Source organism: Opisthorchis viverrini (genome assembly GCF_000715545.1).
Source record: "Opisthorchis viverrini unplaced genomic scaffold opera_v5_192, whole genome shotgun sequence".
NCBI classification, from domain to species: Eukaryota; Metazoa; Platyhelminthes; class Trematoda; order Opisthorchiida; family Opisthorchiidae; genus Opisthorchis; species Opisthorchis viverrini.
In genome coordinates this window covers 824,869-846,984 of record NW_008751852.1, presented here as the reverse complement: position 1 = coordinate 846,984, position 22,116 = coordinate 824,869, and the positions used below count along the sequence as shown (strand labels likewise).

The 22,116-nt window shown below is 46.0% G+C and overlaps 1 protein-coding gene across 1 annotated transcript in view; it reads right to left on the bottom strand.

Moving 5' to 3' along the window:
• The window catches only part of T265_07978 (hypothetical protein), a gene marked incomplete at both ends in the record, with an annotated part of 29,405 nt that extends 11,681 nt beyond the window's left edge, over positions 1–17,724 (bottom strand). The window contains 8 exons of the mRNA XM_009173655.1: positions 1,564–2,127; positions 4,828–5,364; positions 6,280–6,397; positions 6,559–6,671; positions 9,781–9,905; positions 11,533–12,045; positions 16,670–16,833; positions 17,359–17,724. Of these exons, the coding sequence (XP_009171919.1) occupies positions 1,564–2,127; positions 4,828–5,364; positions 6,280–6,397; positions 6,559–6,671; positions 9,781–9,905; positions 11,533–12,045; positions 16,670–16,833; positions 17,359–17,724 (2,500 nt within the window). The remainder of the gene's footprint in view (positions 1–1,563; positions 2,128–4,827; positions 5,365–6,279; positions 6,398–6,558; positions 6,672–9,780; positions 9,906–11,532; positions 12,046–16,669; positions 16,834–17,358) is intronic.
• Between the last annotated feature and the right edge of the window lie 4,392 nt (positions 17,725–22,116).

Here is a 22,116-nt window from a genome sequence, read left to right as displayed (position 1 = left end):
TTGTGGGCGATGACAATCCTGAAGCTGCAGCTGACGGTGGTGATGAACCCGGTGCAGAGGATTGGAGGCGATTCGGCATAAACGACTCTCGACTAGAATCTAGAACACCCGGGATCATGGGAGCCGTTTGGCTGGATGAGAGATGCAGACCTCGAGAAGCAGGAGGATGTGGCAGGTGAGAGAGGAGCGCGGGATTTGACGGAGGGAGTGGATCTTCATTCAAAAGATTGACCAGCATGGAACCACTGTTAGAAGCGGACGATTTGTTACTGGAATTAGATCCACCTGGAAGAGAGAAGAACAAAGGTAACGTCCGTTAGCAGCATCATCATCCCTAAAACATCAGCAAATAGTTTGGTGCTTGAATCTCAACCATGAGGAACACAGTGTCCAAATGAAGAGCTAGGATAAACAGGAGGTACACAAGAAACCCAATGGACCTGACGAAAACAGTCAACAGTAAGGTACCCATCAACCCACGCAACGTTGAGGTCAGCATACATGAATAAAGTGGCATCAACAGGACTGATCCTTACAAAGCTTTCGCGGGAAAAGTCCAAAACACGATACTGACTGTAACTGAGTGGCCCGATGCACTCCACCATGATTGGTGGTCTGTCGTGTCCCACGAGAACTTCATCCACAAACAAGACGAAGCACGTCAAGGGGACCCCACTGTCCCGCTTTCCGTTCTTCTAATCACCGGCAAACTTTTATCAAGTACGGTTTAAAATGGATTGCAACGCGTCCTTTGGAAAACGGTGTACAAATATACCCAGATTACATTTCACTCACCTTAATCTGACAAACCTCATCTACTGGTCTAGGGAGGATGGCTTTTTATCAAGTAAATTCTAACCCATGACTAAATTTCCATCGCCAGCCAAAGTAGCGTCGATTGAAGTCCGTCCAAACCATCGTTTGGCAAATGACATACACCGGGAGGTACTAGCACGGTATTTCAGCACTTTTCGGTTGAATAAAGAGACCAGGCATAAACAGCTAAAATCCAACATGAGAAAGTCATCCATATGACTAACCTTCTTGAACAATATCCTTAGTTAGCCAACCCACAAAAAAGAATTTGTAGAACCGCACGATACCTAACAAGCTGATGCAAACGTGGACAGCTTTTGAATTCATCGGTATGGTCATACCAGGCAAGCAAGTCACAAAGATAGGCATATGTATGGATGATTATGCCAATTACCGAAATGGGGCAGATTAAAATAAGTTGCGGACAATCGCGAACAGACAAACCGATTGTCCGTGGGAATATTGGATTTTGGAGCACAAAAAACGGTGTTCAGCTTTAAGGTAGCCAGAAACTACGTGGACACGGATAGACGGTCAGTATTTCAATAGTTGTGCTTCTCACAGACTGCAACACAGCTATCTGACTTCGATCCAGCCGACCGATAGGATTGACCACATCATTTCCAGAAACACCAAGTACAGTGGGAGGTGGTATATATGTTGAATTATCCTATTCGAACATCTGATGGGTACCGGTTCACTCCTTGTTTGCAAACCCCTAAAAGGCCAAACATTCGGAAAACGTACCGGGAAGTGCACGAAACGGAAGAGAAGACCCATTACCTGAAGGATGTTTTGAGCCACTCGTCATCTGGCTGACGAGAATCGGAGTCTGAGTAAAGGTTCCTGGGATTGACAGCGGTACAGCAGGAGGCGTGGCAGTTTGAACGGTACGCCCAGCGTAAGGTGGCAAAGGATAGTTGGCGTTCCCAATCGACTGTTGTGGACCCGACGAGGAAAACACTCCTGCCTGATTGCCTAGAAGCGGAGCATGGACAGACAATGTTGGAGGGGAAGACAAACTGTCCCCGAGATCTCGGGCTCCAGGGAATTGTTTAGGCGGGGCGGTAACCCCAAGGACGGCAGAGGTGGCATTTTTACTTCCAGTTGGGGTATGGTCTGCAGAAGCCGAGGAATGTGATGACCCCGGGCATTGTTGGAACAGATTGTCAATGAGCAAATCATCCAATCGAAGGGAACGCGGATTGAAACTAGGTTGTGGTGATGAGGCTGATTGCATGACATTCGGATGACACTTAGCAGGAAAATCCGCGTATCGAACGTTTGAGAGCACGTTGTTTACCAGATCACCTTCGAGGAACAAAAGAAGGTAAGGTTGGAAGAGGAGCAATGAACAAACAATTCAATTGTGTTTTTTTTTATTACGAAACAGGTTGTGCTTAGGATATTCGACATGCGAGGTGAATGTGTTACCGCTACCACACCAGCGCATCCGAATTTCCACGTCTGATCAGGCGAACATGTTCACGTTTGAGCGATATGATTGGTTTTTCCGACTACTCAAGCTATGAACCAGTAACTATCTTGATTTTGACGATCGACTGACCCGCCCGTCAGGACTTCCCAATCAGGTAGGTATGGCTACGAACGCCTGAAACCTGCTGAAAAATTTCTGATTTCCATAAAGGAAACTACTCACAAGGTTGCTGAAAACGCTTCATCGAAGAGTTTTCAGCGGCCTGTGTGCAGCACATTCAGTTGTAGAAGATCATAAACAAGAGATTTACTTGAGTTTCTCGTGAAAACCAAAATGATTTGCAAATGAGTGTATTTCTCGAATTTCTGATCTTGTTTTAGGTGTTTGCGGGGATTTGGAGAGTTCAAGTTCAAATCATTCGCTCTTTAACAGGCATCCCTCTCTCTCAGCATAGTTACCCTGGAGAGTCCACATCTCAAGTTCAGTTTTACCCACTAAGCAGCAAGTTGTGAGGAAAGTTTGCTGCCCATTGCGGGGAGTGCACATTAGGGTACAATAGTCTTCTGGGTAGCCCAACTACGGGAACGGGAATTAGGGAATCGGATGGGCATTGAATATGGGTGTTATTTACCAGACTGTGGGTCTGGTCGTTTCATTTTCCGTCCCCCGTTATGTTTTATAAATCTGTTAACCTTATACACAGGACCCATAGTATGACCTCTGTTTATTACTACATGGCCCACGGATGGGCATTGAATATGGGTGTTATTTAACAAACTGTGGGTCTGATCGTTTCATTTTCCGTCCCCCGTTATGTTCTATAAATTTGTTAACCTTATACACAGGACCCGTAGTATGACCTTTGGTTTATTACTACATGGCCCGCCCACTGACGTGAAATAGTCCACTTTTCCGATGAAGTGGAGATCGTGACAGCTATGGCTTAAAACCAACAGACTGGATGCAAGTGTCACCGGTACCCTACATGAGTGTCAACAGCTGTTAGTACGCCTCGACCACGAGTGTCCATAGGAAGAGAGGACAGTTGTCAACTCAACCGAGTTTACAGGTTAAGGTTTCCATATTGCACTAACAGTCATGGACTGGTCGTTTTTGTCCTGCATCTGACTATGGAAAGGGGCTCTAAGAGGTGAGCAAAACAGGTAAATTCGTCAGTGACACCAATCGAGTGTAGCTGGCTCGTCTATCGGGAGGGTTTTTGCCAGAAACCGTCTGATGTACCCTAACACGGGGGCGAGATGGCCCAATTGGTTAGAGCTCGAATTCACCGACCGGGAGGTTTATGGTCCGAACCCAACCTCTGCCTCTCGACTTCCCCTGTCTGGGCTTGGGCAACCTGGCAGTATCCCAGCCCTCGTGCTTTCTGCTGAACACGGTTGACCCCAGATCAGGGTAATACTTGGGAGATAGCGGTTGTTTTCTGCAAACAGAGGCCAAATATGTCGCTGCTACACTACGGCAGTGTATAGTTTACCAGTGGTAGGCACAGACCGGCGTCAGAGGTAGCGGAATGTGATGTCGGGACCTATGTAGCTACCCAGGTAGGTGGACGTAGTGCTAAAACAGACTGGCTTGTTTTGAAGAATTTGGGCTTGATCGTACTAAATTTTGCAGTATCACCATATAGCAGATCAGCGACCGTTTCCAGATTTTCGTCCCATAGACCTACGCCAGGGGACCCTAGCGCAAAACCGCAGACACTCGACTGGTACACTCATCTGCATACCAATTTGGTTTCTACAGGAAATCCACCTAGAAACCAGCTGTATCTATCATTTGTGATGTTCTCAACTGAACCAGGGCGCCTCATGTTTCAGTTGCTACGATATCCAATGTGTTGAGGTGATACTCTACTCATAAGGTTGATGAAAACTCTTCGACAGCCCACGAGCGGTTTTGCCCCTCTCGGGACTCACTGTTATCACCACAAACCAGAGATTCAGGTGAGTCTTCCGTCAAACCAAACTGGGTTTACAGATGAGTGTATAAGTCGAATTTCGCGCAATTTTGATTCAAGCAGATCATAAGGTTGATGGAAACTCGGGGACAGCAGCTATCTGATGAGCCTAAAGAAGGATGAAACAAGTCGTGGGCCGTCGAAGAGTTTTCAGCAAACTTATGAGTAGTGCATTACGTCCAAAACCATGGTCAGATTGCGCCGAGCGGCACACGAAACGATCTAGGCACCCTGCAACCCCAAAAATAAAACCGGGGAATGAATAAGAATGTCCAGCGAGTCCTGTGATTGAGCTGGCCAGGTTCGTTAGAACCACCTACCTCTGTAAACAAAGGCAGTAACACAACAACACAGTCAAACGGGAGGGTTGTCTGACATGATGTTACCAAATTTGTGGCATGCGTCTCTGGAACATAGTCCACTCATTCGACAACTCATCGTTTCATTGAAGAGTTGCAACATCAGAAAACTGTTCCGAAATTTTTTGCGCAGTTGAGTATTTAAACCCCTCATGAAGAATGCGTGTGTTACGGCATGCAGAGGATGGAATTTTCAAGTTGCGAACAGAATGGACCAAACACATCCATTGACTTACCCGGGTGGCCCTCCGAATTGGAAAACATTGGGGGTGGAGTAGCCAGCACACCAGGAGGAAGCGGGGCCATTTTTAGGCCGCTTGTCGGAGCAACGGTCGTCGTGGGCATCAAGGGCGCTTCGAGGTCCAAGGCGGCAAAGCGGTCCGCACCACTAAGAACTCCGCCAGTCCCAGTGGCGTCTTGTATGATGACATGCGAGCGAGCCCGCGCAAGCATGCTACGCAGTTCACCTAAGAGTTTTGGGGAAGTGAGCGATTGGAAACGCGCTGCTGAGGACTGATCGCCTGATTCAACACCATCCTCATCATGGTAAGTTTGTTGAGGTTTGGTAATCATCAAAGGAAGTTGGCGATGAGTCGGACAGCCAAGAGAAGTGAGTACCCATACCAAGCCAACTGGAAGGGCATGGGACCGCGCCAGGATGGGTAAAGGATCAACACTAATCCCAGGGTTGCCCGACTGATTTTCATCAGATATGTAATGGTCACAATTTATGGTTGCTCGTTCCACCTCAAACTGGCCAATTTCAATGTCCACTGAGGAAAATGAAGAAGGGTGTGCCATCAGATTGCATGCGACGTGGTGATACAAGCAGAGAAAAAACAATACGAGAAAACAATATGCTTTTCAGTTGAGCTTTCGCGTAGTCGCGATGGGAACTAAACTACAACTGCTAAGCTGTTGGGCACAATTCCCCATTGTTGCCTAGGTAATAACGAGGAGACAAATTCGAACTCTTTGGGAAACTAGTTGATTATCGAAGAAGTTCAATCACAGCATCATGGGCCAAGTGCGGAACGCGAGGTACTGGAAACAAAAGAAACATATGACTGCGGGTTGATACGGCAAATGAAAGAGTTTATAGCGTGCAACTGACACAGAGATCACAAAAGCATTATTTATTATGGTAGTAACAATAAACTCACCAAAAATATAATAAAGCCCCTCCAAAGCGATGAATGTCATACGGTAATCGCTTCTGGAGAGTCCTGTCAAAGCCCCTTCGTGGCCTACACAGAATGCAACCACTATGGCACGATTCTCGCGAACCTCAATAAGACGCAGCTGTCCCATCTACGCTGCACAGACGAACTCGGGGCTTATATAGGGACAGACAAGGTGACGCGCCCGGTGTGACAACGTGCTCAGGGACGAGTCCCCACAGCGGTTATTGTGGAGGCTTGTCTGTACCTGAGTGACTGCTAACTGAGTGGTGCAATGGGGTACAGAGGCCAGGAGAAAAACGAGCACTTACACTGAACGGTTCGGTTCACGTCACAAGGATGATCGAACTGCACATGCACCAAACTGGTCGACTCAATGGTGACAGTGAAGTGGAAGGTTAGCGAGTCATCTAAATGAAAGAAGGGAGAAGAGATTAAAGCACGACCGGAAATATGAGACTGAAGTTACGAATAGAGCTGTAAAGAAAAGTTTGTGTCACGGCTTACCTTTAACAACTGGTTTTCGCGGATGTAACACAAATGTTTCGAAAAATGCGCTGGCCGATGCATGTTGGCGCAGCAAGGAGATGATGGGGCTCAGCTGATTGGAACAAGTAAAGGGAATCTGAGAGACCAGAAAACCTCGAAGATTTGATCGAATTTCGTACGAGTGTTGTGTCATGTTGGGCATTCGCTGATCGAAAGAAAAAGATAGACGGGATGCTGAGGTGAAGGAAGATTAGCGACACAAAGAAAACTTTTCGAACATGATGAACAACAGCCTACCAAATGTGAATTGATCCCATACAGATGTTCTTGTCCATGACGACTGAGAATGACCTGGACCAAATCTTGTTCTTCCGTGGAATCCAAAATTCCAAAGTCAGAATCGGCCAGACCTATAAAAGGGCAAGTAAGAAGTGCGAATGGGCGAATTTTTTGCCAAGTCGGCTCGGCACATGGTAGTGTACAGAAAAAAAGGGAGACAGGCTAATGTGAGTAGACAGCGCAGTTCGTTTGGGCTAATTCTTCTGAAAATTGTTCATGATCGATTCAGGTAGTTGAAAGCGATATCGGGTAGCACTGTGACTACTATGATATTCACTATCTTAAGACGTACTATTCTCAGGGGTATAATGGGCAACTGGGGACCTAAGACCTATATATGCTTTGCTCACCTTACTTCACATGTTCACCAAAGCTATGTTCGACAAGAAAGTGTGTTGTTCACCTTTACCAGAAGGGTGCTGATGTCAGGTAGACGTCTGAATCGCAGTTGGATAAGTGCAGATCACAGAAATCTTAGGAATAAAACTAGGCAAGTACTATTCACCTGCTCACAGATTTCCTCTATGACCTGAGTGAGTGACTGACCAACTCGCTGAGGAACGGCGTATCACTAGATAGTTCGGCGCGGGACTATTGGCGAAAACGCTACGATTTCAGAAAACACCCCCCCGTATCTATTCTTGCCATCAAAATTTTGCGATTCGTCCGTGGTCAATCCTCTGAACCCAGCGAAGTCACTTATCAATTGCCTAGTTCAACCAACGGTCACCTACGCTACCTGAGCCGCTAGCGTTTTTATCAGCAGCGGAGGGAATGAGGTTATTGGTAGGGGATTCAAAAAGAGAAGGAAACAAAGTAGGAGAGAGAGAGAGCGGTTTTGAGTTCAGAAACAACTACTCACTGTGAGGTTAAAGTGCCACACAGGAGTAATTGAGAATATGATCCGTTATCACAGTGCGTCCTCTATAACGAGACAGACAGTGTTTGATGTGAAAATTCCGAGTTTAGGTTCCATAATCGGCCGCACTGTATGGAACCGGAACAATGCCACTGAGATCATCCATAAACATCATTCCTCGAATATGCAGCAGCTCCCAAGCCACTCCTCAAAGATAAGTGTTAATAGTGTAGTGTCTGAAGGGTGTGACTGCACATGAGCTCGAACGATGAACAATAAAACCACAAGTTCTGGCAAGGAAAACTTTGAGGACTTGAATTCTATCCGGGGGGGGGGAACAATGACAAGAACGGAATGCTGTACCTGATTCTCTGTTTGTCAAACGACACCAGAGTTATCTCGGGACTTTGGAGGAAACTTACGACTAGGGAACTTAACTTATAAAACCGTCATCTTCGAGACACCATTTCACCACAGTTTATTTTTGCCAGCTGCGTTGCTGAAATTGAATCTAGCCGTACAGCTGTAAAACCCTTTCCGTGCTTAGCTGCCATGCCAGTCGAGGGAAGCACGAGGGCTGGGATACTTCCAGGTTACTCAAGCCTAGACAGCAGAAGTCGTGATGGAGTGGCCGGGTTTGAAGCACAGATCTGCCGGTCAGTAAATTCGCACTCTAACCACTGGGTCATCTCGCCCCCATGGGACAAAACCAAGTGCACTTAATAATAACGATAGATTGAACATTTCGGGTTACGTGTCGAGGTCAGCATCGGATACGTTGTTCTGAGACACAATTGGCTCCCCTAAAGGGTACAATAAAAAATGGTACGCCTTATATGTGAAGTGGATAGAAAACTCATGGGATACTAGTTACCAACCGCTCTAGGGAACACAGATGAGAAAATGGAAGAACTCGCTTTGGGTGGAACTAATTGGCCAAGGGAGTCTACCCAGGAGGCAACTGGCACTCTTAACGAGTGCCAAACTAGTGCTACAGCCAGCACAACGCCGAACGCCAGGTCTACGTAATCTGAGCTTTCTAATCACAGAAGGAAATTACAGTTCATTTCGTGATTATTCCAAAGCCCATTAAAGATTAACTGAACGAAATACATAGGCATCGGGCTGACAAATAGGGCACTCAGAACCATTCGCTGTTCGGGACATCGAAACTGCTGTCCACGTTAAAGTTCTGGTCTACAGTATCCATGCTGCACTGGATATTATCCAGTACTGAAAACTATGAATTTTAAAGTGTTTCAATTGTCGATTTTTTCTCATAAGTGAACGCGGTCCCGTTCTCGAGTTCCGTGGGCAACCGCGGTTACGTTTTATTGGAACAAGGCTTCTTGACTACTCATTCAAAGGTAATAAATATATCATACAGTCCTGGTGAAACACTAAGAATAAAAACTGGAAGCGATGAAACGTCGGGGAATTAAAAGCACCACGGAACCGTCAGTCAGCCGAACCCAACTTAAGTGAACCATTCCAACTGATGGCATCATGAGCGGGCTGTAGGTATCGTCTGCGGGGTGTGTCACCAACCGAATTCCAAGTTTAGTCCGAAAATCACGCTTGACTTACAACTGCATTTGTGTCACTCATGAACACCCGGTATAGTCTAAGGTACCTTCACTCCCGTCAGATGGAAGATACGGATTCTCTATCGCTCACAGCTCATTGAAAAGGAACAAGTGTGTGGACTGAATGAAAAAGGACGCACCTGAGATAGGAAGAGGAACTTCACAGCAAATCTTAGCCTTCAAACAGTGTCCTACCCCCTTTTTGCGGGTCTGTGGATACGGGACGATGGTAGCTGAAAGGACGGTGATGTGATTTGCCCGGGTGGATAGTTATGGGCATGATCAACGAGGCAATTAGGAGAGGTGTTTATGAGCGACTGGCCTGGTGGTGTACTATAGCTGAACCTCAAGGGGAAGAACTTTGAATTCCGGGTGGGAGATAAGCACTCGAAGGTCTGTTCTCTTCTAAGAATCACAAAAGGATGTTACCAATGAACTAACAACGCCATAATTCAAAGTAGTTTTCGGGCTGTTTGTGCAGATGTGAGCGGTCAACCGAGGAATAGCGAAAGCCGTCAAGAACCACTGCCTTGACAGCAGTTGCAGACGCAAAAATGTTTCTTGAGACAGAATCGAAGATTCCTACCTAGCACACGGACGAAACACAACGATTGTTTGGTAGCACATCAGATGTCTGCGAAACAGCGAACAGTCTCCCAAAATGACACCACCAATCCGTACAGCTGCGCTACAAAGACAACGGACTATATTTGGACTACAGTCTGTGGAGCTTACCCGTAATATGCTGCAGCTGATGTACAGCATCCGACGTAAGCGGTACGGGCGGATCCAGGTAGAGCACGAATTCCGCCTCGATCGCCACGCATGTGATGTCATCCGGTTTCGCAAAGTCAGGTAGACTGCAAACAGTAAGGCGCAAAAAATACGAGGTGCCGGTAAATCAACGTCGTCTCTGACCAAAGGGGAATGGAGGGCTGCCCACTTTGGATGCGAGGCGGCCTGTGATAGGTTGAATCTAGGGGCACAAATAGGTTCGAATGGGGCTTCGTAGTACTTATTGTGGACTGAAGTCCCTTGTAGAACATCGACTCGTACACAAACGACAAGGAGAAATTACGAAGAAACTCCAAGGCACACCTAAAGATAGTGGTTTCCGAATCAGTAAGGTTACACAATATTTTTCAAACATACGAGACCCATTCTTCGAACAGTGGAAATAAACAATTACATTTGGGCAAGCCATATAATTGTCAGATAATTCATTCATCTTTGAACAGCACAACAAGACGTTTTTGTGAACCTATGGAGTTTAACATGAAAGTTTCTTGCAAAGCTGATGCACAAATGCATGTATGAGCACTTTCTGACCGTGGAGCGGTCATTGCTCACCGTCAGATACTCGCTGGATGTGCGAGTGGCTGATTCAAGCTCAGATGTTAGGCAAATTAGCCAAGAGTGACAAACTCGACGAACTATTCGGCAATCGATGCACACCTGCTCATTTGTGGAAACGGTGAATTTTCTGCCCAAAATTACAACGAGTGCCGTTAGATGCAAGCTACCGAAACAAGATGGAAGTTAGAACAGCCAAGTGGAGTTCCAGTTCGGTATGTGGACTTTCTGGAGTGCGAATTTTCCATCCATTGAGGTTGTGTGATCAAGAACGACATAGTAGCCGGGTGTGAATTTGTTCGAATTTTTAAACGTTTTAATTTGGTGACATTTTACTGGAGATAGCAAACTGTCTAATTCTTAGGCCTAATCAACTCAAGCTCCTCTCTACAGTTCAGTCAGGTTATTGTGGTTAGTAACGGAGAGAAGGTGAACTACAGTAGACCATAGCCTTTCATGAGCCGTTTCCCCCATATTTTTACTACTAGTGTTATCAAAGACGTTCAGTATTCCTCACGTTGCAGGGTTGCTCTCCATTAGGGACGCCATTTTTAGTGAAGTATTGTCTCCAGTTATAATACAAAGACAATAATAGCAATAATAGTAATCCTAAAAAGGCAACTTTCGGCAAATCATTTGAAACTACCTTTGACTACGTCATAGAAGAGATAACGTTTGCCTGGTCTCTGCAAGTGGGCACTGAAAAGAGAGGCGATTGTAACTTGCACCATAACCGTTATTGGGGGCGTTCCTACAAACAGAACGAGCAGTTGACGGATATGGTCCTCAACCCGAGCCCTTGCAGAGATAAGCGTTGTCGTCCTAGAGGTCAAGTGAAAAAATGGCTTAATGCGGACAAATGAGACGTTGTAGATCTTAGTGTCCGATTTGTCTACGGCATTCGTAGCTGGAAAGATGATGGGTCACAACTCGATCACTGTCATGACCGTCAAGCGTTGGCAGCTGCAATCCGGGGAATTCATGGATCTCACACAACCCCTCGTAGAAATCAGCCGCAACAAAGCAAAGTAAGTGACTTGAGAAAGTAATATCTTGCAGGGAACAAACTGTCACTTATGAATTGTGCGAACCATCTTATATCATAAGAACTCAGTAAACTATAAAGCACCTCACCGGTTGCCATGGGCATCCTCTTGAAGCGTGACTAGTGGTATAAAAGCAAGCTGCTGAGGACCAGACGACTGACATCCGTCAGTATCCACAAACTCCGGATAGGTAATACGGGGACGGAGACCCACTCGTGCCATGTGGCCTCCAACCAATCCCTCGGTCGAACCTTTTCCTACGATTGAGCAGCTGACCGAAGGTTTCCTAGACCCAGTTGATGAATTTCCAGCGCGAAATACTGCGGCTTGGGCTGGAGTTACTAGGTAGGTCAGTCGAGCCAAGCGGCCTCCAGACCGACCGACAAAATGGCCAACCATAGATTGATTTACGAGTGTACGTAGGGCAAATACATCACTACGACTGCCCAGTTGTTGACGTAGAGAGGTAAACGAGGGTAGGCTATTCAGGGAACTTCCTCGTTGATCCGCACTGGCGTCTGGTGATCGTGACACCTGACTCAGCATAGACAAATCCTGTTCAATCGCCTCGAGGCACATATACGCTCGTGCACGATCGATCCTAATGAAGTGATGGGAGAAAAATTAATGAAGTTAGCGGGGAGAAAAGCAAAATAAGTTATCCGATTTTGATTTTCAGAGAAGAGCCACCTGACTTCCATTTGAATCTCTCATTTATGATGTTCTTTAACTGCATGTGCTGCACAAAGGATGCCTCATTTAACAGGTGGTACGATATTCGAGAAGTCGCAGTACATTTTTATGAAGGAAACTAACCATAAGGTTGCTGAAAGCTCTTTGACGCCCAACGACCGGTTCCACCCTTCTTGAGGCCCAAGAAGACCAGAATCGGTCAGTGGCTGTCGAACAGTTTTCAGCCATTACAAAGCTACCTCAGGAACTGTTTCTATCTATCTATGGTGCCCCCGTAACCTGGTCACTCACAACAGTCGCCATGTAGACCGCCATATACACAACAAACATAGGTGGATATATATTCAAGTGATAGTCGTATGTCGCCAACGACAACTGAAGGAACAAGAGTCGAGACCGAACGGACTATGTAGGTAAATCAAAATAGAGAATCAAGGGAATCTCGGAAAGGTTACGCCCCGAGAAACTAGAGTATGACAATAATACCGCAGTAAACGAGAAGATGGTGAAAAAACCGTTGTTGAGGACGGGTTGACGTTTGAATGGCCCTACCGAAGTTGCACCAAATATGAAATATAGCGTGCTCTAGCAAAACTGGATGATTCAACAATGCAGTTAACGCCTGGCAGTTGGGTTCATCATCAGGAAAATGGACCAACAAGCACAAAGGATCACCCCGAAAATAAGCCGGGGTGATCAGCTAGTTTAATTGTCATAAACAAATATGGGAAATAACATTCATTCATCTCTGGAATAAGGGTCACCAAGGTATAGGCTCCATCGGACCAAGGAGGTTGCTCGTGGTAATTCAAGTTGAAACCATTCATTCAGATAGAATTCCATCGATTTTAGACACGCAGTCAGCTCAAACAGAGAAGCTGTGAGATTTCAAAGGCACCACTATCGGTACATTACGACAAACAATTTGAATGAATGATCAACTAACAGTTGGGCTGGGAGGTCGACTGATCCGAGACGGACCCTCCTCATTAGGTGTCGTTGTGTATTGTTCAGCTGTAGCACCCTTTCGGTGCCTAACTGCCATGCCATCCGAAGGTTTCAGGAGGGCTGGGATACTGCCAGGTTGCCCAAGCCTAGACAGAGGAGTCGAGAGGCAAAGGTCGGGTTCGAACCACGGACCTTCCGGTCAGTAAATTCACGCTCTAACCACTCGCCGTTGTGTATATCGACTGGCTTGTGCCTCACGGCCACGTGACAAAAGTTCACGTCACTAGCCTACTCACGGAACATGGTTACTCCATCACATGTTGAGCTTTGTACCACGTCAGATTCAGAGCACAACACTTGGGCTATCGACCAGCGAATGCCTCAGCCGAATCAGTCAAGTGACTTTGACGATGAAGGGAGATGGCATCTGCGCTGGAACCGTGCAGACCAGATACGTGACGCTTGGCCAGTATGTACCTGAGCAATCATAATATACTATTCATATTAATTAAACCAAAGCCCCAGTTTTTCTCACTTGATAAGTTTTAACTTTGTCTCCACAACAGTGGAGGCTATTGGCACCTTGAAATGGCACCCGAAAAAACAAAATCAGCCAGCGAATTACTAAATTCCATAGAGGAATCGCTTGCAATATGAAAAATCGTTCATTCGTGCAAAATTTCACCCCAAGGGGATTTTCTCCCCTTAGCAACAATGTACACAGCATTGTTCATTTTCATTATTCCCCCATGTCTGAAAAGTAACAATACTGTTTTGTTATTGGGCAAACGATTTAGGTTTGAACGTTCTCGAGCACGCATTGGCATTCACTGCTGCTGAGCTGGTGGAGTTCTGATCAATTCCGATCGATCCACTCCAGTTTTACCGCCGTAATCCTCGAGCGACAATAATTGAGTCATAGGACATGTTTTACCTATATTCCTGCTTCTTCACAAAGATAACCGGCCAACAGAGGTTAAAAGGCGAAAGCGGCCTACGTAGGTCAACATACCTGGGTCTAACGGAACGTGATTGAAAATACAGGTGTAACGGTGGATACTGTTGATGAGGCGTGCGAGTAGTGTGTTTTCTCGTAAACCCGCTTCACGTCCCTTGAAAAGTGAGATCTATTACGGAATTTGTGGAGTCGCTTTGTAGCATTTGTTTGCATTTGAATAACAGTCAATGAATATCGAGAGAAATTCAGGAAGAGACGTTCAGTTTGTAAACAAGATGCATATGAGAGTTTTGCTCCCCTGTCCATAGTCTGTAAATGAATATCGAGAGAAATTCAGGAAGAGACGTTCAGTTTGTAAACAAGATGCATATGAGAGTTTTGCTCCCCTGTCCAATAGTCTGTAAGTGTTCGTCTGGTGTTTCTCTAATAAACAACTGCGCAGCTAATGCCTTCTTCCTTTCACGGGTAAACAATCACTACTGGCGTCATACTGACGTGAGAGAAAAGTTTATAGTGATCCTACTAATATTCTCCAGAAGGAGAGGGTGTTATCGATAGGAAGGTCAAGTTTTGAGTAAAGCTCACTGTGTCGACCGACAATGGGGTAAACAGTACAAGTACGTAAACTTCGTGCTCGTAAGATCCACTTGTGGCAAGTACCTCGACACTTCTGGGGTTAAGCCGTGAAGCCCATTGCCAATGTTATGAGACGGAAGAGCTGATATCGGATCAGGGCCTGTACCACATAACGATCGGTCGTGGGCTGTCGAAGAGTTTTCACCAACCTTATGAATAGTGTATTATTTCTATACAGTGTATTGTGATTTCTCCAACATCGTAGTAACTGAAACAGAGACAGCTTGGTGCAGCACATTCAGTTGAGAAGAACAGCACAAACAAGAGATTCAGCTGGGTTCCAAATGAGTCTTGTGACAAAACCTAAAATGGTATGGAAATGAGTGTATAAGATCGGGGAAGATATTTTTAGTGAAGTTGTAGGGCTACAAGGTTCACTGAATGCAATGATGCACAGCATTTAACGGAGATATGTGTATGATATAGCAGACAAAGTGAATATCATGATTTGCCGAGTTCCGTATTTATCGGCCGAAAGCATAGTAACAAGCGTCTTTGCTCACGGTGCTTTCGACCTACAAATATAAAATGTTTCAAGCGCGTCATGTGATTCACGTTAACATATTGCAATCTGCGTCTTGTGACTGTCCTCAATCACTCGACTAGGGGTACCTAGCGTCCCAGTTTGGCAACACCTTCCGTGATGAACCCAAGCATCCCAAAATAGGATGTTTCCCGTTTTCATCATTTGTTCTACCTTCAGTCCAACGGCTCTGCTCAGATAATGGTCTGCCACGACGTCACGAACTCCATGCCGGAACTGATATGACTAAGTGCTTATAAGGAAATATACGATCGCATGTATGAATGTTTAGAACAGTATGTGCATGCATATTTTTGCCTAAATTTACCAAACAGATTAAGTAAAGACCTTCGAAAGCACACGTTGACGAGACTGGTCAAACAAACTGGTCTACGGGTGGAGCATTGATAGTGTGTTGTAATCCATGAAGTCACCCGTATCAACATAACATTGGTAGGTTGTATGGCTAGGTTTACCCTGGTTATTTTCACCTGAAAGATGGTAAGTTATAATAGAAAAACAATAACAACTATCTGAAAGGATCAGTGAAAGCGACCAATATAGAGATGTGTTCACTTTGGAGGGGCTTCAAGGTATACTGAGGCTCTACTCTCAACCGGCTCACGATCTGAAAAGTTTGGAGACTCCTACTCAAGGAGGGCGATTCCTGACTGATGCGTGTAAACTCACATTCACCCCCCTCTCCGAATGGCAATCAACAGAGCGTATACGTGACCTTCAGTCAGTCAGCATCGAGCCAGAACTAACCTTGGGAAATCCTAGAAAACAAGTCATACACACTTTATGAAAATTCAGCCTGAGGAGGGGAGCAGATTTGCCATATATTTGTTGAAGCGATTCCCTCAGGGGGTCACACAACGAGCGCAGAGAGTACCCGGTTGGGAAGACTGGCTGGCTCAGCGAAGCGGACAATGAAGGCGGAATAAGGGCCCATGTAAAGCACGGTTTGCCATAGCTGAATGGCTTTGGCCGGAGATTAGTCATGCGAAGTCGCGTGTAACAGATCTCAGCTGAAAGCCCACAGTCACAGTACCCTGGTGGGCCGCACGCTTCACATCAATTTTCTTGGAGAGGCAAACATGGGTCAAGGATGGCAGTTATGATCCAGTTCCTCAGTACGATGGAACGGAACTTAACACTTTCGATCTCGAGAAGACTCAGTGGTTAAGAGACGAACTTACTGACCGGCAAGTTCGTGGTTTGAACATACCCTCTACAAATCGACTGGTCTTGTTTAAGTTTGGGCAACCTGGCAGTATTTCGGCCCTCGTGTTTTCTTCGGGTGGTACGGCAGCTAGGTACCAAAAGGGTGATACAGCTGAACCATAACACTATCGTTGACGCTGCTCATACGACAACAGTAACTTTAAAAAGTTTGTATGTCGTTTGAGGTAATATTCCGATTCCAATCAACAATATCAAGGATGTGTAGTTTACTCTGCTTACTTGTTGCCCGGGACAGCATAGACAGTCACAAGGTTGGTAACGTGCTGCGAAAGGGAATCAAAGTTGCCTGAGTTGAGATCTGGAATCAGTTCCGGGCAAGGCTGTTCAAGGGGAGAAAGTGGTATGCAAGCGGTTAGAGGGTACAATCGTGAAATTATTGCGATCTACACCAACTACGCAACTTCAAAGATGCTTCCAGTCAGAATCTGCAGCTGTGTCAAACATGAGCTGACGCTGGCTAAACTAGACAAACAATCCTCGGTTGCACTTTTCTAGCATAAGTGCAGCCGAGGTGAGAACATTTCACAGGCCTCGAATGGCACCTACACAGGTAGGTGTCTCTCCGACGCGTATAGGTCAATCACAGACGTAAGCCCCAAGACAGCGAAATCATGCTCTTGTAAGATGGGGATTTACTAAAGGAAATCGCTTAATCGATAAGTATTTGATGTTGCAGAATAATAACGAGTAGTTGTGAGAAAAAAGTAACAGGCAGGTACACATTAGCAATGCGATGTTCTTGAAACTTATCAGTAAGGTCATACGGTGGATTCGCTGTTACTGGTCAGATACATTCCACAAATTTTCTAAACCATTGTACGAAAATTGCCTATGGGCATCTCTGTCGTGTTTTTGCCAAACAACATAATCTAGCGAAAACAAACGTCATTGAAAGCTGGGGAGCTTACCAAGACCTTGTCATGGTTGAATTCAAACAACACCGATGTAATGGTTATGAACTCATCGAATGTGGCCGAACCGCCTCCACCGGACTCACAATCACTTGAACCGGAGGAGCACTTATGGTAATTGAGTTGGATTGAGAAACACTCGGCTGTCAACCTCCAGGCGAAGGCCATTCTCTGCACCCCATCTGAAGTAAGGGTGGTCGACTGTAACTGAAGATTAAATTGCAAGGCGATTCGCTTCAGCTGACCAATAAACGACGCGTAACGAATCACTGGCGTCCCATCCGGTCCCGATTTGGACTTGATGCGCCAGAGCCGCGAGGTGCTGTCCGGGAATTCGGTTGGTGCTTGTCGCAATGTGGGCATGAGTATTGAGCTGGGTAGGGAAAAAGAATTATCCAATGTAAACGTAAGCAAAAATTAAACACACCAATACACACAATACACTGAACTCGGCTCACCAACATGCATGAGGCTCGGACTCGAGCCTACTCAGTCATACAAGAAGAGTATGAAGCGCACACCAAACCGTGATGTAGAAGTATCTAAGTTATCTAACATGGTGTGCATTACGATGCGGATCTGAGACACCAATACACACAATACACTGAACTCGGCTCACCAACATGCATGAGGCTCGGACTCGAGCCTACTCAGTCATACAAGAAGAGTATGAAGCGCACACCAAACCGTGATGTAGAAGTATCTAAGTTATCTAACATGGTGTGCATTACGATGGCATCGGATCTGAGATGAGCTCTATTATCTGAGTAGCCGATGTCTGTGAGCAAACGCCATGGGAACATTTCGAACCCTCTGATATTAAAGCCTGCAACTGAGTATTTCACAAGCATATCGATGAAGTCAAAGAGAAAATGTGAAAGAGAACAGTCTTGTCTGACACCAGTGGTAAGAGCTTCCCGTAGACCGTCACGCATCTTCGGCAGGTGGCTACAGCTCCCGAAGGATAGTCAACAATTTATGTGGGACAATTTGGGTCCATAGACACCACGCAATTTCCGAAGATCGATAGTCGGAAGCAGCTTTCAAGTCAATGAAGACCATAATTGTTGGTTCCTGAAGTCAGCGTCATTGTTCGAAAATCTGATGGAGAGTAAAAACGTGATCGATACACTTTCTGGCAGAGTGGGACCCAGCCTGGTTTTCACACATCTGCCTCTTCCTGTGTTCAGTCATAATCATCATCGACAGCATGACATCAATGTTCAACACTGATCACTGCCGTATGCCTCTTCCTGTGTTCAGTCATAATCATCATCGACAGCATGACATCAATGTTCAACACTGATGCTTCACTGCCGTATGTGTTCAGTCAACCTTCGAAGGAAAGAACAGAGAGCACATTTGATGCCACAGTGGTTTACACACAATGTTCGCATACCCTTTTTGAAGACAGGAAGAACTGCTGATGTGCATCGTTCTGCAGGCACTTTATCTTTTTTTAATCTTTTTATCACGCCACCGGTCATGGTGGTGTGATATACCCGTGTAATAGTGTATACTACCAAGGAAACGGGTGAGTAGTATCTCAACAGACAACTCATTCGAAAGCACTTTCATTTAACTCGTAGAATGACAGTCGATTGGTCATTTAACAGTAACATCTTGGATGTCACGGCTACCGGGTTGATGTGACGGTAGCTTTATCATGACATTCTTGTGCCTTTTTTGGAGATTGGAATCACCATAGAAGCGCTCCATTTTACAGGTATTGTTTTTACCATAGTAGGGCTGTCAAGCTGCTCACCGGATCTTTACTACCTGCAGACTACAAGGGCGGGGTACCTTTTCAAGTTGGACGGATGGTATTATGATCCGGATTTCTGTTGGTGACGGCAGGGAGGGTGTCGGTGTTCCATTCAGACTAACTGGGTTCTTCCAGAGGTTGTGTTGGAGGAGGCCAGCTCAAATACTCGTCCCTCAAGACGATGCTTTTGTGAAAGAACTGCTGTTTCACCTTTTTCGAAATTGTTTCGCCGAGACTTATCTTCTAACTGGGTAGTCGAATCAACTGTATTAGGGTGCGGCTATTGGCAGCACCGGAAGCCTTCCTCATTCCCTTGATCTTTGTAATCCAGCAGCATTCTGTCACGGTGTTGAAGGGATCGGTGCATGCGATTGTAGCGGCTAGTTGTTGGTAAGGCAGCAATCAGATCCGCCGATCTCAGCGGTATCCAGTGTCTGGTCGGAAGGCCTGGGCAGAATGTTCCCAAAGCTGAGTATAGCTTCCTTCCTTCATCTACCAAACAATGATCATGAGAATTATTGTAGGTCTCCAGCAGCTTTCCAATCAGCTCAGCTTATTATGGTTAAGCCACTGAAACTCGTCGAAGCCGACGAACGGAATTCGCGTTTTTTTCAAGCTTAACTCCGAGGGAAAGATAATTGATAACCGAGCCTGCAGTCGCACGATCGAAGTTCACTTTCCTACCCCAAAAGCGACGGCAATCACTAATTTGCGCTCTCCATTGGCAACGCGGATTCACATGATCCAGCTGAGTTCATGACTGGCTTGTGGCCTCCAGACAGTACAGTGTGGGAGCTTGTGCGGAAATTTAGTAATGGCCAGAGTCAGCACACTATTGAAGAGGCCGCCCCCAGTATGCGCTTAGTATCGAATCCGAGTCTACTGCCTAAATTCTTCCTTTTGGTGGCATAGCAGTTAAGTACCGAAAGGGTGCTACAGCTGAACGATTACTGTCTAGTGGAGCTTGGTTGCTCATTTTGGACGTACGTATCACCCACAACGGTGATAGCGTCCCGTCTTCCTACTGACGGAAACAGTTCACAAAGGTATCGATAAAAAAGATCTTTCTTAGCTCAAGTCTTTCGAGGCGCATACTGACACGACAGATATCCGTGGTCGCATTGGTCTGCAGTGACCTTAATTGAACAAGGGCACCGTATACCGCAAAGATGCCTATTTACTGCAATCCAGTTCAACAAAGTTCGCTCAGTTGTGGAGCTGAAACATAGAGCGTTGCAGCAGGATCACTAGACACCAGAAAAGTGGAATGCGAAATGAGCTCGTTCTACGCGGCTCGAGATGCACGACCGAAGTGGGGTGGCGTGCTTGAGACACAGGACACATCAACAGGAAGGAAAAACAAGGTTTTGGCAAAAGAAGCTCGTTGCCAAACTTGACAGAGTAGGGGCATTGAGAGCTATAAGATCTTTTGCGGTCTGTAAGTGGTTGTTTTGGTTTATTTTTCTGGTCGATAGTTTAGACACGACACAATGTCCAGGGAACTGGTAGATGGATTGACCTGACCGTATCCTTTGACTGATACGTCTGACCCACAAGGCAGTGAGCAGCGCGATTTCCTTGAGAGATCCCACCTGGAACCAATTACTCAATAGTCCTGGCTTATCTTGAGGAAGCAGGGTGTAAGACAAGGAAGTCTCACTCGTGGTGGTACTGCGCACGACAGGCGTTTAGAGCTGCACCGAGCTCAATGTAAGTTTTAGATGCATTCTGCCTGGGGGAAACACCAGACTGCGCTTACGCTCCCATCGTACAGGACAGTGCGACCCTACTTCTAGAGTGCCTCCTATGGTGGTTATCCGTAGTGTGTGCTCGTTGACTTTCTGTTAGGACGGTCAGATCCTAACGAATAATTCCACCTTCTGTAATATTTCACCAAGATTCCATTTTTTCTCTGTTGTAGCCAACTGAGTAGCAGCAGTCTTTCTTCCATTGGTTCATCTGCAATATAACCGATGTCCTTTGTCTTCTTCCTTGAGGTTTCCCCCACTCAAGTACTGGACTGACACCCAGCCAGCACACAGACAGAAGTCTGACTTCTCCCATTTGGGTATCCTGGAAAGGTCGAAAATTGTGGAACAGAATGTCATGGTTTGCAGTTCGTACCTTCGAAGTGATAACGCTAGCTTATCTCGGTCGGCTTGTAGCTCCTTGCAGATTTTTAACCTTCCATAGGTTGGAGCCGCCAACAAGCATGATGAACTGTTAGGGTACGACAGGAAACTAATTAAATTTTGAACATCAGTGGACCAAGGAGAGCCTCTAGTAGGGCACCGCAGGTAGCTGGTTCTGCCCGAAAGCGGATTTCCTTAGTTCCAACCTTCCTTTGTTTTTGGTTGATAAACCCTCTTACCCCAGATTTTCATAGTATAACATGGACCGTACGGTTTAACCTTTCACTGCATGGATCATCTATCGGTTTCGCCTCGCCGCAGGTTTTTGACGCAAGATTGTTCACGGGAGAATCTGTGCGGTCCGACAGAGCATGCTACCGGAGTTGTAAAGGTCATCGACGGTAGACGGACATTAGATGGTAACCCGTAGTTGCTGAATTTTGGAGACAACATCACTATTCCCGTGCTTCAAGCTGTTGTTAGATCGCCCGGTCCAACGGGAGTGTTGTAAAGACAGACTGGTGGCACTGGCAAGAGCTGCGAGTTCGTTGAATGCATATGGATGTAGTGCGCCTGGTCTCGGTGACCTTTCGGCGTTTAGTCTGGTCGGGGGGAGCTCCACTTCTGACGCGGAGAATCGGATACACTTACAGCCAGCCACATAGGTCTGTTACTTGTTCGTAGTATTAACTTGCATTTTGTTGTTAGTATTGCTTTGTAGTCTGTGCCGTTGTGTAGTCTGTGAGCCGTCGGGTATGACTATTCCTGCAAATCTTTTCTTTTGTTGGACGATTTATGTGAGGGCGTATTTCAGTAGGCGCGAATTCTTCGGGTTTTGCCAGCAATTCTTCATAGTTT